At 52.0% G+C, this 16,331-nt stretch overlaps 5 protein-coding genes across 5 annotated transcripts; 4 read left to right on the forward strand and 1 right to left on the reverse strand.

Moving 5' to 3' along the window:
* Positions 1–102: 102 nt before the first annotated feature.
* On the forward strand, positions 103–616 carry LRP88_09158 (cyclin-dependent protein kinase regulatory subunit CKS1; the record flags this gene model as incomplete). The annotated part of the gene is made up of 3 exons (XM_083245648.1): positions 103–357; positions 449–507; positions 586–616. The coding sequence occupies 3 exons, from the start codon at positions 103–105 to the stop codon at positions 614–616; spliced, it is 345 nt and encodes a 114-aa protein (XP_083100142.1).
* A 2,381-nt stretch (positions 617–2,997) lies between these two features.
* Positions 2,998–4,908, forward strand: LRP88_09159 (ER oxidoreductin; the record flags this gene model as incomplete). The annotated part of the gene is made up of 3 exons (XM_083245649.1): positions 2,998–3,087; positions 3,160–4,742; positions 4,794–4,908. 3 exons carry the CDS (start codon positions 2,998–3,000, stop codon positions 4,906–4,908), a joined length of 1,788 nt encoding a protein of 595 aa, XP_083100143.1.
* Positions 4,909–7,246: 2,338 nt separating this feature from the next.
* LRP88_09160 (uncharacterized protein) lies at positions 7,247–8,183 on the forward strand (the record flags this gene model as incomplete). Its single annotated transcript, XM_083245650.1, has 3 exons — positions 7,247–7,359; positions 7,416–8,024; positions 8,081–8,183. 3 exons carry the CDS (start codon positions 7,247–7,249, stop codon positions 8,181–8,183), a joined length of 825 nt encoding a protein of 274 aa, XP_083100144.1.
* A 4,331-nt stretch (positions 8,184–12,514) lies between these two features.
* LRP88_09161 (glycoside hydrolase superfamily) lies at positions 12,515–14,832 on the forward strand (the record flags this gene model as incomplete). Its single annotated transcript, XM_083245651.1, has 4 exons — positions 12,515–12,665; positions 12,716–12,935; positions 12,989–14,291; positions 14,353–14,832. The coding sequence occupies 4 exons, from the start codon at positions 12,515–12,517 to the stop codon at positions 14,830–14,832; spliced, it is 2,154 nt and encodes a 717-aa protein (XP_083100145.1).
* A 741-nt stretch (positions 14,833–15,573) lies between these two features.
* On the reverse strand, positions 15,574–16,095 carry LRP88_09162 (RBM8 family RNA-binding protein; the record flags this gene model as incomplete). Its single annotated transcript, XM_083245652.1, has 2 exons — positions 15,574–15,792; positions 15,853–16,095. 2 exons carry the CDS (start codon positions 16,093–16,095, stop codon positions 15,574–15,576), a joined length of 462 nt encoding a protein of 153 aa, XP_083100146.1.
* Positions 16,096–16,331: the final 236 nt, after the last annotated feature.

Below are 16,331 nucleotides of genomic sequence, written 5' to 3' on the forward strand. Positions count from 1 at the left end.
TCAACCGAGCTCCAGAAGCCCCCCTCCCCGCATTCTCGAAACCTCGAGCTATATCCTCCTCCCCCGCCTTCACCACCACCAACAAACAACAAACCCGCCAAAATGCCCATGGACATTGACACCTCCCGCCGGAATAAGTCGCCCCGGCCTCTTTCAGACTCTGAGCGCGCACGATTAGAAGAGTACATCGACTCCATCCACTACTCGGCCCGATACTCGGACAGTGAATTCGAATACCGCCATGTCCAGCTTCCCAAAGCCATGCTCAAGGCCATCCCCAAGGATTACCACGACACCGCCAAGGGTACCCTTAAGCTCTTGTGGGAGGAGGAATGGCGAGCTCTTGGCATCACTCAGGTATGGCACCCGCGCCCTCGCCATCCCCGCGCTTCGACTGGGGAATGATGCGGGCATGATGGAGGACTGCGAGACTAACGAGCACCTACAGAGTCTAGGATGGGAGCATTACGAAGTTCATGAGCCAGAGCCACACATCCTCTTGTTCAAGTAAGTTGCTGAGTCTGCTCTATCGAGCTTTGATGCCCCCCGCGTGCGTGCCCTTGGTGGCTAACATGTGCTCACCAGGCGAGAACTCAACTTCCAACCACCTCAGTAATCAGCCCATCTCCACACGACTCAGATTTCCCCTTCAATTACCTATCATACATATCTACTTTACAGCGCCTTCGGTCGGCGCCAAACGCAGAGCTCGGACGGAGATTCCGACGTCGTCTCACGATTTCACGGTCTACACGTTAAGATATAAGAAGAGAAGAGAAGCAAAAAGAGACTTTGTTGGTTCAAAAACGCGCGCAACGTCCCATATCTCAGTGCTCGATGCTCACCCTGGCCTTGATTATCAATGCCGTCCTAACACCGCACCGTTCATCCTCGAGATTCAACGAGCGGCTCCCCAACCAGTCTGTCGGGCGTGCCTGTGTGTATGACGCATGGACCACGAGTTGGTTGTCTGGTTGGCATGGAAGAGCGGGGAGGATGGATCACTGCTGATGAAGTCGCGAGTTGGATCCGCTCCGCCGCAACGGCAACAAGACATGGGTGCAGTCTAATACGGAATTGGATCTGGAATGGTCCGGAAACGCGATTGGCGTTTGTATGGGTTTCAAGAGAGTGTTTACTGGTTTTCTAATCATCCTTTCTATCGTCTCTGATTTGGGGCCAGGCAGTCATGGTTATATCTTGAATGGGCCAGGTTACAGAAAGCAGGCAGGCATGCGGCTTATAGCCGACTCCCCTTGGGGAGTGGAGCTGGGAAGTATCCATTGGTGACATGGTGTACAGGCGCGAGGAGAGAAGGATTGGTCTTGAGTGGGCGGGAAGGTTCCGGAGTTACATAGGTGACATGGAAGCGAGACCGGGATATTGGAGGGATAGGATGGGATGGCTGGATGTAGGATCGCATACTGCATAGCTGGGATGAGGCAGAGACGTGTGCGAGCATCTATAATGAGTCTTGTATTGATAGCACAAGAAGCTTGACAGATTGCGACTGCGCAGGTCTACAACTTGGGCCTCGATAAGCTCTTAGATTAGGCACAAGAAAGACCCCTACCATTAATGAGCTGTGCCTGCGTCCCTGGAGAAAGAGATCCACTTGAATACTTGAACATCACACCACGTTCAAGTCGAGAACCAGAAACAAAAAGGTGTGGCTTTGAGCCACGGGGGAAGCTATCCAAGTTGTGGCTGGTTCCAGGTCCATGGGTAGAAAAGTGCCACATTTTTCGACTCTGAGACTGCTGACTCAGATCCATGGTGAGGGAAGAGGAAACACTGGAGAGACATGTCATTTGGGAGTGGTGGTTGGATGGAGCATTCCGCAGGATGGAGGGGGAGATGAGGAAAGGTTCTTGTGAGCATTCTTTCTGAAAATAGCAATTCACATGCGCGAGGGTAGTAGTTTTGTATAAAAAGTTTAAACACGAAGGATGAATTATTTGCAGAGTACGGAGTAATTCATTCACCTTGATGATAGATGCCACATAAGGTTTCTCGGTTGTATGCCGTGAATCCCTGCTGTGAGAAGACATACGCGGTTTACTGCTGGGCTGATTGCCTGCGGTGCCTGGATGATCACCTGATTTTACGTCAAAACTCTCCGAGTGCAGCGGAGGAAAATGGTTGCTTGTAAATCAATAGTTGCTTTGTAATTGCCACTCTGTGTTGTGGACAGATTGCAGCTGAAGAGTACAGCACCTGCAAATCCGGACTTGCAAGAGACAAAGAAGGAGGACCTCAGATTTATATGTTTCTTTGTGGTTTTGGTAGAACTGAATGTTTTATTGATTCCCTTTCTAGGATGTAAGAACACCCTTGAATGGCTTCCTTGAATGCTTGCATCGTGTCAATTGGAGGACGAGGCTGACGGAGTGTCGGGGTCCACGACGCACGAATTGCGGCGGCTTCGCCTCAAATTCGTCCGGGAACGGATCTCGGAGGGAAGCATGGCGTACCTATTGATCAACAACAGCCAGCGTGGCATCTTTTTTAGGATATTTCGTACGTGGCTTGATGCCTTTTTGTAACTCGCCCTATAACTTCTTCCTGTTCCTTCTTACATACCATTATCTCTTATTCTTCATCTCTTGTTTGTTCGAGACTCGTGCTAGAATTAAAGGTACATTTGACCGTTCGAGACTCAACGGCGCTTGTACAGAATAGGAAAGGTGTCCATCGCTGCCCGCCGACCGCTGAGGGTCCTGTCAACCCACTTGCCTTACTTCATACGTCGCTTCTTCTTCCTCTCTCTTACAACAAAGCACTTTATAGACAAAAACGACTGTGTCTTTCTTTTTTACGTCGCCTTTCACTCGCTGGCGATTCCAAGTCTATCCTGGGGAGAAACATATACCGTCTTTTCTTTGACGTTTGCGGTCAACTGCCTGCTGCACGTCGGCCCGTCGCTTCGTTCCCGCGCTGTCGCTTCTGCAGCCTGCATCGACTCGAAACTCTGAATTCGCCCGTCGCTGAGCAGTCATGAAGTCTGCAAGCAGGTTATTCTATCTTTCTGTGTTTGCCCTTTGGGGCGCTCCAGGCTCTTGCGAGAGTTCCTCGGACGACTGCCATGTAAGTCATTGCTTGCCACCCGCGCAAAGCCCACCCTTTTGTCCTGGGCTTGCTAACTTTGTTCTCTGAAAGATCTCGCCCAAGTCCATCGTTAGCGATGCCTGCGCCTCGTTTGCGACTCTCGACAAGCTCAATGCCGGGGTCAAGCCCGCCATCGACGACCTCACCCACAACACCGACTTCTTCTCCCACTACCGAGTAAACCTCTTCCACAAGAAGTGTCCCTTTTGGAACGACGAAAATGGAATGTGCGGAAACATTGGATGCGCCGTCGAGACCCTGGACAACGAGGAGGATATCCCTGAGGTCTGGCGCGCCCACGCGCTGGGCAAGCTTGAGGGTCCTCGCGCCAAGCACCCTGGCAAGAAGGCCCATCACCAGCACCCTGAGCGACCTCTTCAGGGAAAACTTGGCGAGGACGTTGGTGAGAGCTGCGTTTTCGAATACGATGACGAATGCGACGAGCGAGACTTTTGCGTCCCCGAGGATGAGAGCGCAAGCTCCAAGGGCGACTACGTGAGCCTGGTCCGAAACCCCGAACGATTCACTGGATATGCTGGCGCCGGCGCCGCGCAGGTCTGGAATGCCGTCTACCGTGAGAACTGCTTCCAGAAGAGCTCGTTCCCCAAGTCTGCCAATCTCGGCACCTCCCAGTGGAAGCCGGGCCCTGCCGCCCAGGACTTCAAGCAGATTCTCGATGCAGCTGGACGTCAGGCCCAGCTCGAGGAGAGGCGCCAGCAGAACCCCAACACTCCATTCGTCGCCAACACTGGCTTCGAGGTCGACGATGAGTGTCTTGAGAAGCGTGTCTTTTACCGTGTCATGTCGGGAATGCACGCCAGTATCAGCGCTCACCTGTGCTACAACTTCCTGAACCAGACCACAGGCGACTGGCACCCCAACGTTGCCTGCTACGAACACCGTCTTCACAAGTTCCCCGATCGTATTGGCAACATCTACTTTAACTATGCGCTCATGACCCGCGCTATTGCCAAGATCGGCCCCTACCTTCAGACCGACGACTACACCTTCTGCACTGGCGACCCCTCAGGAGACGCTGCCACCCGTGCCAAGGTTCTCGAGGTCACCCAGCGAGCTGCCAGTGTGCCCCAGATCTTTGACGAGACCCTCATGTTTGTCAACGGCGAGGGACCTTCCCTGAAGGAGGACTTCCGTAACCGCTTCCGCAACGTTAGTCGTCTGATGGACTGTGTTGGCTGTGACAAGTGCCGTCTCTGGGGCAAGCTCCAGGCTGCCGGCTATGGCACTGCCCTCAAGGTTCTATTCGAGTTCGACAACAACAGCGAAGACATCCCTGTCCTCAAGCGCACCGAGCTTGTGGCCCTGTTCAACACATACGCCCGTATCAGCAGCTCCGTCAACGCCGTTAACGAGTTCCGCCACCTTTTGGAGGCGAGGAATTCAGGCGAGGATGAGCTTGACAGGATGATCGAGGAGGATGCCGTCAAGGCCAAGGTAGAGGCAGAGGCTGAGACGAACGCGCAGATGGATGACGCTATGCGGGAGTTTATTGAGCTGCGACAAAGGGGACCTACGGACGACTCGCTTGGCGGTCATATCGCTTATGAGCTCGCTCACGTCCGTGCTGCCATGAAGGTGGTCATTTCGGGCTGGATGCGCACTCCCAGGGCACTGTAAGTTTTGATCTTTGAGATTATCATGAGACAGATACTGACATTTCGCAGCTGGAACGTCGTTACTTATGAATTCCACCGCCTTTACCGCGTCTGGGTCGGTCTTCCCGTCGGACCTCGATGGTGGAAGTTTCAGCTCCCCAACATTGACCGAGACGAGCTGTAGATGAATGGACTGGCTGGGTCAGGCATATAAAACAGAGTGTGACTATGGCATCACTGGGCGTTTTCTTCTTTCAAGCTTCGACAACAAGGGATATATCTTGTTTTTGCTCTCAACAGAAGTATGGATACTAGGGCATTTTACTGGGCGTTTGCATTGAGCGGTTGGGTTTCGGGCTTTTTTTTTTTTTTTTTTTTTTTTTTATACCGCAGGATTTGTGTGGTAGCGAATATGCTATAGACGAGAAATTGGGCGAACTTTGTTCTCTTTCAGAGTGGTGTGCCTTGTCCGGAAGGTCGGTTTGGGCTATTTGCTGTGCAGTACCTTATTGCTTTGTGCTGAAGGGCTGGGTAAGTACATCGGTTTACTTGAACGGGCTACTCTAAGTGATGTAAGGAGAGTATTATGGATTACTGAACTATTATATTGCGGAAATGTGATCAGTCTCGCCAGAGTGGCGTGTAGCTCGGGTAGCCAGATGACAGGATGTAAGTGCAAAGCTCTATAACCAAGGAGAATCAAGAACAAGAGCACAATATGCTTGGCATTAATAAGACAATGGCGATCTATAAACTATCGATTGAAGTATTACTAGTTATTCGTCTGTTGATTGTGCTCAGTTTCAGCTGTTGTCCTCTCTCGATAGCATCGAGACCACATCCCTACCCCCACGCTTCCTAACATCTCGTCAGCTCGTGTGTGTACCTTCCAATGCATGTTCCATGCTTATGCTATATATGCCTTGCCCGATAGACATCGGGCTGTTAGTGCTATGCAAAAGAAACATGCACAACAAAATATGCTTACAAGTACTCATGCATAGAGTCAAACCCCGGTCGTGCACAAACGTAACCTGACTCAGGACTTCCCACGGGCCCGACAACGAGGGACGGGTGGCTTGAGGTAGAGGTAGAGCATGAACAGGGGGTCCATGAGATTTTTTTGAGGCCTGCCACTTTTGACAGGGGGGCATCAGGAGGGGGAGGGGTTGGGAGAGTTGTATGTATGGAAAAGGAGTGATGAGAGGTCAATTGAGGGAGATTACAGGGTTTTTGTTGCATTTGTAGGTTGATTGCTGGTCTTTTGTAGGCCATTTGTTGGATACTTGTTGGTCGATTGTTGGATTCAGCGGATTTCTCGTAGTATTATACCCTGTCAATTGTTGGACAATTGTTGGTTTTTACGGTGGTGTTTCGCCCTGTCACAGGTTGTCAGACTTTTGCAGGATACTTGTTGGAATGTCGGTCCATTGTTGGAGCTCAATTGGAAGTGATCTTCGTCCAGCTTCATATTCTTAACTGCTTCTGTCCAAATAGACGTAATGCCAATTCATGTTTGCCTTGCAACTCTAGCGCCCTGCTTGCACAGCCTTAACCGAGACTACCCAACTGCCGGGAACCATTATCCTCACGAGGAAAATTGCAGCGCGAAGCCGAGACACACACCCAGACAGATAACGAGGAAAAAGCAAGGAAACCTCGGCTGCAAAACAGCTGATTCCAACAGGGTTCTTTTGTCCTGCACAACAAAAACAAAGCGGTGGCCAGCGAGAGAGACGATCGCCAGCCTCTTTTACCGCCGACGTGGGTAAGATGAGATGTGCCTTACCAGGCCATCGGGTATTGCAGCACACACCACACCACCCCTTTTACCGGCAGGACGGTTGGCCGAGTGTGTCCCCGCCCACTGGCCTGGGTCTGACGAGTGTGTGTCTGGGTCTGTCAAGGGAGATTTGACATGGCTCATGGGATTTGAGTTTCTCGAGGGTGGGAATAACTGAATTCTGCTTTCTCAGCTAGGACTTTCTTCTTCTTCTCCTTGCAGTTTGCCTGTCATCAATCCAAAAAGCCTCTTTGTCTCTAATCCACGCCAGCATGGCTTTTTTTCTTGTGTCTCGCTTCCTGCAGATCACCCGTCGTAGGCACGACCCGGCGGACTGGGTTGGCGAACCACCAGGCGAAGCCATCCGCTTGACGGCTTCCCCCACAGCAGACAGGCCCGGGGATGCATCCGACACGACAGACACGGGGGGTCACCCGGTATACTGGGTCCTGGGTGCATTGGTTTGGTTGCCTTGTCGAGGAAAGAGATGACGGGACAGGGGCAGGACGGGAAGATGGTTCGCAGCGCGACCCAGATGCTCGGGCCTGTCGTGGGCTTGTCGCGGACGGGAGGATTCTTTTAGGGAGGGCCCCGGTTCCTTTCTGTCGGTAACCTGGCGTCGTCTATGTCCGGGGACATGGCTTGTATGATGAGAGGGCCCTATAACTAGCCCCCGTGTCCTGTCACTTTCTTCTTTTCGAGAACAAGCAATATTCTCCCCCAGCTTTTGCCACCAAGCATGGACCCTCTTTGTGGTATTGATGGCTCTCGTCCGTCGCCTCCTCGGTCTAGGAAGATGGCTAGACGGGATAGCAGCATCAGCCTTGAAGAAGGCCCTGTCCCTGTAGAGAGGTACCGTTCCCTAACCCAGTGTCTTCAAGCTGAATGCTAACTCTTGATGTTGTCAGACACACTCCTCAGACTCATCACTCGGGAGACAAGGGCGTCTTCGATTCTGCCAAGCCACCTCTTCTCCTCATTCGTCCTCATGAACTCCAAACTCCCACCACGATCCGTGAGGTGAGCCCGGAGGATGGCTGTCCGCTGCTTCCTTCAGAGCCAAGCCTTCCATCCTCGCCTACGGTGACGGCGCCGATGGATGTGTTTCTTGGGTATGAGGATAGCCATGAGAAGATGCGAGCTGGTGGTGTTACTCCGGTCAAGGCGGCTGCTCAGGTTAAGCAGCTGAGTTCGGAGCCTGCTACCTCATCTCTTGGGGCTTTCAGTTGGCAACATCCCAGTGACGATGAAGATGTCGATCCATCCCAAAGTGATGAGGCCAGGCTCCGTAACCATGACACGATGCCTCGTACTCCGGTACTACAGCCCGTGGCTGGCCGAGCAATGACTGATTCGTCCTATGTCATGGTGGACCTGATCCCATGCGAGCTCATTGAACCAGAAGATGATCCATCAATGTACGATGTCAACATCCCGACCATGCCTCCATCCAAGACTCTTAAACACCTGGAAGCATCCAACGGCATAGATGGCAGTGGCACTCAACGCCAGTATAGGTATGATGACTCTCTGCTAACCCATGACGACAACACCCAGGCTGACAGCCACGCAGGAGTGGCAGGCGACATGATCCGGTGCTGGCGCGGGTCCGTGGAAGGACCAGACAGAGGAAGTTGAAGAAGGACTTAAAGGAGAAGCGGGAGAAGAAGCCCTGATGTGAGGGTTAGTCTGGATGCAAGTTGTTACATGTCTTTGTGTTTACATGTCTTTGTGTTCACATGTCTTCGTGTTTGGGTTTCGATAATATAGGCTGTCGTCTCTACTTACTGTGCGCGATGAATACTCGAGTTACCTGAGCATCAGGCCATATTGAACCAAACCCAGAGACACGAATCAGTCTAAAGTGACTGCGGTTCGTATTTCGTTCCTCGCATAACTATTCGTTTCTCGCATGACAGTGTAACCTGGATTCATGTTGGCTTGGGAAGGGGAGAAACCGCCTTGACGACATCAATAGCCAGAAGAAACCCAAAAAAGACAAACAGCAGCTACCACATGTCAGTCCTACTCTCTAACAATCACAAGCTCAACCCACAAGAACAGAACAAATACCGAGGCAGTGAATCTCAAAGCCACCTGACAAGGCCTTGCCGCTCAACATGGCATGCTGATGTCTCCAGCTCCGAACGGCCCCAAGTAGGATAGTGCCTATCGAGAAGGCGTAGCAGGTTATGGCCAGGGGTTTCCCGGCAGCAAAGTAGCCAAAACCGGAGCCGTGGTTGGTCTCGTGGTTGATTGTGAAGAGCTGGGCTACCAGGGTCCCCACCATGGACATCATCATGGATGTACGCAGGTATCCGAGAAAGGTACGCTCGTTGGCTAAATGGGGGAATATCATGTTAGCAGATGGCGTTCTATATAAGGGTTCTATATAGCCCAGGTTGTATAGCCGAGCAAGGTCTTGTGACGGGGGGTTTTCTAGAATGGGGATGCTTCCACATGAAACGAAGAGCATCAACCGCACGGTTGACGTGCTTGTTACAAGGAAGGACATATATTATTCCTCCAGTTACACAGAGACAAGACATACCGAGGTGGTCACGCGCGGCTGAAAAGTCAACCTCGCAGCTCACCTGCGAAGACCAGAACCTGGCGAGCGGCGTCTTGGCCGATTCGGCCGGCGGGACGGCGGACCCTTCCCCACGCGGCTCCGGTTCTTGGTCCGGCTGCGACTGCGGGGATGATGATGATGTTGATAAAGATTGTGTGATGCGCGGGGAGAGGTCGTGGAGAGAGTATACCGAGGGTGAGCGGCTTCTGGCTGACGGAGGCATCGTGTGGTGTTGAAGTGGCGAGTGACAACTAACAGTATTAGGTTCGATTAGGAAACGCAGGTATCACCAAAACCGTTAGCTAAGAGGCACAAGTTCATGTCAAACATCTGCACGATGATGCAAAAGAGAAAGAAAAGGTGCTTTCCCGCCCGTTTCTCGATGAACTTTTGGGCCCGGGTCGATCCAAGGCTTCGGGAACTAAATGCGGATCTCGGGAAGGTGACGAAAGCGGGAAGGGGAGCAACGCCGCCGACCCGCCGATCGAGATATTGACAGGGGAACTTGTTCTTTTGGTGTTGATGTTTTAACACGGCGTTTTAGTAATATCCGACAACCGGGATGTTTCTATTTTTAATGAGTCGTTTTTTGGTGTATATCCGATGTTTGTGAAACGTTTTTAGCCACATTCTTTACGGCGTTCTAGCGTCGTTGGAGTTGGCTGTGCAATGGGAGTGTCAGCGATTGACTCTCAACTTCCATCGCTCAATAGCATTATACCTTGCTGCGTTAGTGCCATCATTGGTATCTCAGAGATAAGCAATAGTCGAAGAAATCTTGTGTTTATCGCGATGCGGTGCACTCAACCTCTTGTCCAACATGGTCTCTTGTCAACCCAACCATCTCCATCAACTTCAATAACGCAAGAAAAACAAAAGTTCCTCGTAAAAGAGAAAAGCGAGAAGATTCTCACATATCAACTTTCATTTTAATTCTCCACTTCAGTGGTGCTGCAGAAAATGCAAAAAAAGTACGCGCTGGACAAGCACCTACAGCAACCTCCCGATCGCAGCCCCAACACAACAACGCACCATCCGTCGTGCGGCTCTCTTCCCCGTGTTGGCCCCCGTCAGGAACGAAGACGCTGACCGTTCGGCCACTCTCAGTGCCCGTCTTTACTTCAGGCTGCGTTTTCTCGGATGATAAGGGTATAGGCTATGCCGGTGGTTTGGCAGTGTTGAGATGCAACTCGGGTGATGGTTGATAGTGATGAGTGGATCACGACACCTAAAGGGGTAATAACTTGTGAAATTGGCTTCCGAATGTTTGATCTGTAACTGCTTAGCTGAAAAGCTTCAGTTGCAGCCTCGGCATGCGAGTGTATCACCCCCTGAAGGTGCCTCGGCGAAGGTTCCACGTCAACTCGGTACATGGACAAGGCAAGAGACGTCGTATCCATGCCGAGGGTCATTTCTTTTGTGCAGGTCGATCAATCTGGCTCTTCCGACATACATATATCCGCACGTATAGGATGTTACATGTTCGGGAGAGCTGCCGACGTTGTCTCTTTTCGCTCCGTTGAGACAAAGGCCGGCAAGGTGTAGGACCACTCTTGCTGCTACCTGCGCTCGGATGTGCTACGACTCTGGCAACTGCCGAGTCTATGAGATTATGGTTATCTGGGAGATTTCTAATAGGATCATGGTATTGTCTCTTACTTGGGTTGCTGTTGTTTGAATATCACCACCTGGTCATGTTAGTGGTGACACTGACGCCATACACAGAACCACAACTCAACCCATCTTCACAGAACAAGAACAACTTATCAACAATGAAAAAAAAAAAAAAGCGTCTGATGCCATGTCGACATTCCCGTCCGGCGATGCCGACATTTCTCAACTCAACCCCCGGGCCACCCCACACGCACCCCCAGCAAAAAAGAAAACCCCCGGAGCCCCATCCCCGGCTCTCGCTTGCCCCGGCTCCGTCGGGCACCTCAAAGGTGGAATTCCCGGGCCGAAGGGCCGCACACCTTCTTTTAGACTGGGATCCCGACAACCGCTGGGTGCCTGGTTACGTGGGTTTCGTATCTTGATAGGGTAATTGTCGTAACACACACCAAGACGCACGCTTCACCCAGTCTCTCGGTGCCGAGTTACTTCGCTTGAATGTTTTATTATCCAAGCGAAAACAAAATAAAACATCATCTTATTTTCTGGCACCGATGCCAAGCAAGCATCTTTCCCAATTCGTTAGTGCAAAGATGTCTCGCTCTTAGCTGACCGCCGATAAGGCGCTGCCTTGTGCAACGTGGCATGCGCTCACTCACCCCAAAACATGGGAGTTTTACTTGTCAAATGGGGCTTTTTTAGCATTTCGCAACTGTTGATGATTATGAGCCCACAGAGTCTTTGCCTCTGCTATGCATACAAGAGAAAAGAACCCCTTCTCCTTTCCAATCTCGGCTTATACCTCTCTCCTTGGACAAGTGCTCACCACCACCACCCACTACCCCCGAGCCTCCCGTAATCGTCCCGACGCTCGGCCGCTCTCACGGTCCGTCTATACCGGGACGTTTGCTATCCCAATCGATCTGCAACTAGCATCGCCTCTCAGCTGCGGTTGCATTTTTCCCCACTCCCCCAGCCTGGTCCAGCCTCAGTCGTGGAAGACCTCAAACAACCCATATCCCTGTCTCTCTGTGGTTGGAGGTGATTCCGCCTATCTTGTACCTTCCTACTGAGGGATTCTCGGCCAATTGCCTCGCCTCATGTCGGTGCAATAAACGGATGACCTTGTGAATCCCTCATGACGCCTCACTCGTCTGCCGGCTGTATAAGTTGGTTGCCCACCTCTTATTTCTCCGGCTGCATTCTTATTTCTGTAGAAATACACATGACTGGTTGCTGTTTTATCCAGGCTCAACTCGCATCCTTCAAGTTCCAGTTGGGTGTTTGAACAAGGGGATCAAGCTCTGGATACATCAAACTCCCTGTCATTTTAAGCCCCATTACATTTGTCGACATGAACGAGTCAAATACCCCTTCCACTCCTGACACGGAGTACTCTCCGCCCTGCAGTCCCCCACAGAAGAACCAGCACCTCCGGGACACTCGGTCCGCCGCAAAGGAGAAGCTGGCGACACTAAGCTTGAAGGAAAAGGCATGATTGGAGGGACGTTGACTATATCAGATTATGCATTCTAAACTTTATAGGTCTCTCTTCTTACCGCTGCCGACTTTTGGCGGACAAGAGCCATACCCGAGAAGGGCATCCCGGCTATCAAGACGACTGATGGACCAAATGGAGCGAGAGGAGGGATATTTGTTGGCGGCACAAAGGTCAGTTACCAAGTATACACCATGGTCAATGACTGAATAGGTCAGGCTGCCCTATTCCCATGTGGCATCTCACTCGCAGCCACCTGGAACAAGGACCTCCTCTACCAAGTCGGCCAACACCTAGCTCTCGAAGCAAAAGCAAGATCTGCTGAGATGCTCCTTGCTCCTACAGTCTGCATGCACCGTCACCCCCTAGGCGGCCGCAACTTTGAGTCCTTCTCCGAAGACCCCCTCCTCACGGGAAAGCTCGCGGCCCAATACATCAAGGGTCTACAAGACAGAGGCGTAGCGGCAACCATCAAGCGTAAATAGTACACTGGTAATCAACATTTTCAGCATGCTAAGGGTGAATAGATTTCGTCGGGAATGAGCAGGAGACGAATAGGCTGACGATAGACTCGCTCATTACTGAGAGGCCTCTCCGAGAGCTCTACCTCCGTCCGTTTGAGATTGCGATCCGGGAGGCGAATCCTTGGGCCGTCATGTCTTCGTATAATCTCATCAACGGCGTCCACGCGGACTTGAATAAGCATACACTCAAGGATATTTTGCGAGGAGAGTGGGGTTATGATGGGTTACTGACAACTGCCCCTATCTTGATTCATCGAACATACTAACTGTTGTCAGAACTGTGGTTTCGGATTGGGGTGGTATCAACTCGTCTGTTGAATCTGTACAGGCCGGATGCGATATCGAGTTCCCCTATTCAGCAAAGTGGCGATTAGACAAGCTCATCACCGCAGCTAACGAAGGCCTTATCAGCATGGAGGATATCGATCAAGCTGCAGAGAACATGCTCACTTTGATAGAACGACTCAAGGGAAGCGACATGTCACCAGAGGAACCTGAGCGAGAAGACGATCGAAAAGAGACGCGCGAACTCATTCGAGCTGCTGGACATGAAGGACTCACACTCCTCAAAAACGATGATGGCGTTCTTCCGCTGTGTCCCAAGTCAACCAATGTTGCTGTCATCGGACCAAACGCCAACAGAGCCATCGCCGGCGGTGGTGGAAGTGCCAGCCTGAACCCGTACTACAACACGATTCCTCTCGACAGCATCCGCAAGGTATCTCAGAAAAAGGTCACTTTTGCTCAGGGGTGTTATATCCACAAGTGGCTTCCCGTTGCGTCCGACTATTGCACCGACAAGTCTGGTAAGCCTGGCGTCAACATTGACTGGTTCGCGGGCGACAAGTTCGAGGGTAGTCCTGTGGTGATACAGCGAAGGACGAACACGGATCTCTTCCTGTGGGATTCGGCGCCCCTCCAGCAGGTTGGTCCCGAGTGGTCTGCCATTGCTACGACGTACCTCACGCCAAAGACTACCGGCAAACATACCATCAGCTTCATGAGTGTAGGTCCTGGGAAGCTATACGTCAACGGGCAGTTGGTCCTAGATCTGTGGGAGTGGACTGAGGAGGGAGAGGCAATGTTTGACGGCTCGGTAGACTACCTCGTCGACGTCGACATGGAAGCAGACAAGGCAGTCGAACTTCGCGTGGAAATGACCAACGAACTCCGTCCCATCTCGAAGCAGAAGCAATTTGGCATCACGCACAAGTACGGCGGCTGTCGCATCGGATTCAAGGAACAAGACCGAGTCAACTACATCCAGGAAGCGGTCGAGACGGCTCGGGCGGCGGATGTGGCTGTGGTGGTTGTTGGAGTGGATGCCGAGTGGGAATCAGAGGGTTATGATCGCCAGACGATGGATCTGCCAGTTGATGGGAGTCAGGATAGGCTCATTGAGGCTGTGGTGAAAGCGAACCCACGAACCATTGTCGTCAACCAATCTGGCAGCCCGGTTCATATGCCCTGGGCAGACCATGTTCCCGTCATCATCCAGGGATGGTACCAAGGACAAGAAGCAGGAAACGCACTCGCTGATGTCCTCTTTGGCATTCAAAACCCCAGCGGCAAACTCCCAGTAAGTCTACTCTCTTGAACCCAACACCATGCTAACACCACCACAGGCAACCTTCCCCAAGCGCATCGAACACACTCCAGCCTGGCACACCTGGCCCGGCGAGAACCACAAAGTCCTCTACGGCGAAGGTCTCTACATCGGCTACAGACACTACGACCACGCCAAGATAACCCCGCTCTTCCCCTTTGGCCACGGCCTCTCCTACACGACCTTCGAGTACGGCCGTCCCGAGATCTCGACACGCACGCTGACACCCGACGGCGTTATAAACATTACACTCGCTATCTCAAACATTGGCAATCGCGCCGGTGCAGAAACGGTGCAGCTATATATTCATGATGAGAAGAGTCGACTGCCAAGGCCGGAGAAGGAGCTCGTGGCGTTTGAAAAGGTGTTCCTCGAAGCGGATGAGACGAGACATATTACCATCAGCCTGGACAAGTACGCTGTCGGGTACTATGACGAGACTGTTCCTGGATGGATCGCCGAGGAGGGTGCCTTCAAGGTGCTCATCGGTGCGTCGAGCGCTGATATCAGGTGAGTTGGTACAGTCAATATCGAAGACAGGGGCTAATCTGAACAGGCAATCAACGAATTTTTCCGTCAAGGAGTCGTTTACCTGGGTATTCTAAGGAGCCCAAGTAAACCTTCACAAGCGTCCATTAGACGGCGTACTCCAAGGCATACCCCTAACCTGCCTTGTTTCTTTCTCATTCTTCGCATTTGCAACAAGCATCGGTTGCTTCCTGGCTTTCTTCAGAGATTGGATAGGTCGGGACATAATCCCACGAGGTGCACAACGAAACACGACCTGTAACCCAGGCTTCAGCGATACAAACTGACGGGCTGATGTGCCTCTCGCAATAGCATTTCGGATAGTATGAATACCTATTCCAAAGAACCTCATCAGTGTAGCCATGACCAGATTTTCCAGTCAAGCCAGCGAGACATACTGTAGCTATGCGAACCAGCCAGCACAAGGTGCATCTCTTGACGCATCTCTTGCTCATACAATCCAAGCACTTTTTTCGTCCGTCATTCTGAATGCAATAGCCATGCGAACGTAGTCCAATCCTTTGTTGATCTAAACCACGTTAGATGAAGCTCTCAAAGTAAAAAAAGTCACGTAAAAACATACCTCATATATAGACATTACACGTGCCGACGTGCTCTCGACCCTTCACGGGTCATACACATCGGCGATGCTCCAGCCTTGTTTGTTCATGCGCCCTTGCATGTCGTAACCGCGCATTCTTTGTCTCTCCGGCTCTCGAAGCATCTTTCAGTCGCGTTCCTCGCGCTCCTTGCCCTCGGGACTTCGACTCCTGCTCCGGCCTGTCCTCCTGCCGCCCGCGCCCCGTCCGCGTCCTGGCTTACCAGGCGGGGGTCGGACGAATGCAAAGTCCACCTGGATGGTCTGCTCGAGGAGCTTTGTCTCGTGCGCGCCGTCAATGGCCGCGCGTGCCTCCTCAAGGGTCGTGTACTCGATCAGCGCGTATCCCTAGACGCATCTCAACATCAGCAATCCATTTCATCGCAACGTGTCCTGGCGCAGGCTCACCTTGACGTAACCGCTTCGTCGGTCCAGGTTCAAGTGCATGTTCTTGATCTCGCCGTACTCTCCAAAAATATCCTGCAGAGATTCCTCATCGGCCTCCTCGTGGACGTTGGTGACGACAATGATCCAACCCTCGATGGAGCGGACGGCTGTGGCTTTGGCATGGGTCTGCATGTCGGACTCGTTGCGCGCGGGGGGCGGGGGGGACGCCGCGTCGACGTCGACATCCATTTCCACGTCGGCCATTTTGAGGGTGTGATTTTGGGTTGTCGGTCTGTAGGAGGAATTGAGCACGCGTTGAGGTGTGTTATTGCTGTTGTGATGGAGGAGCTCGGGTAGAGTTCAGGCGGGAGAATGAAATTGATATCACGTGATTCTGGACATGGCGCCGTAATGGTTCAATTCATCACGAACTGCACAGTAATCGAAAATGCATCATTAGTCGATCGTTGAGGCACGCATTGTCGCATTCACAAAGGCAA

Source organism: Fusarium phalaenopsidis, assembly GCF_050370095.1.
Source record: "Fusarium phalaenopsidis strain FUZ10S chromosome Unknown contig_32302, whole genome shotgun sequence".
Lineage (NCBI taxonomy): Eukaryota > Fungi > Ascomycota > Sordariomycetes > Hypocreales > Nectriaceae > Fusarium > Fusarium phalaenopsidis.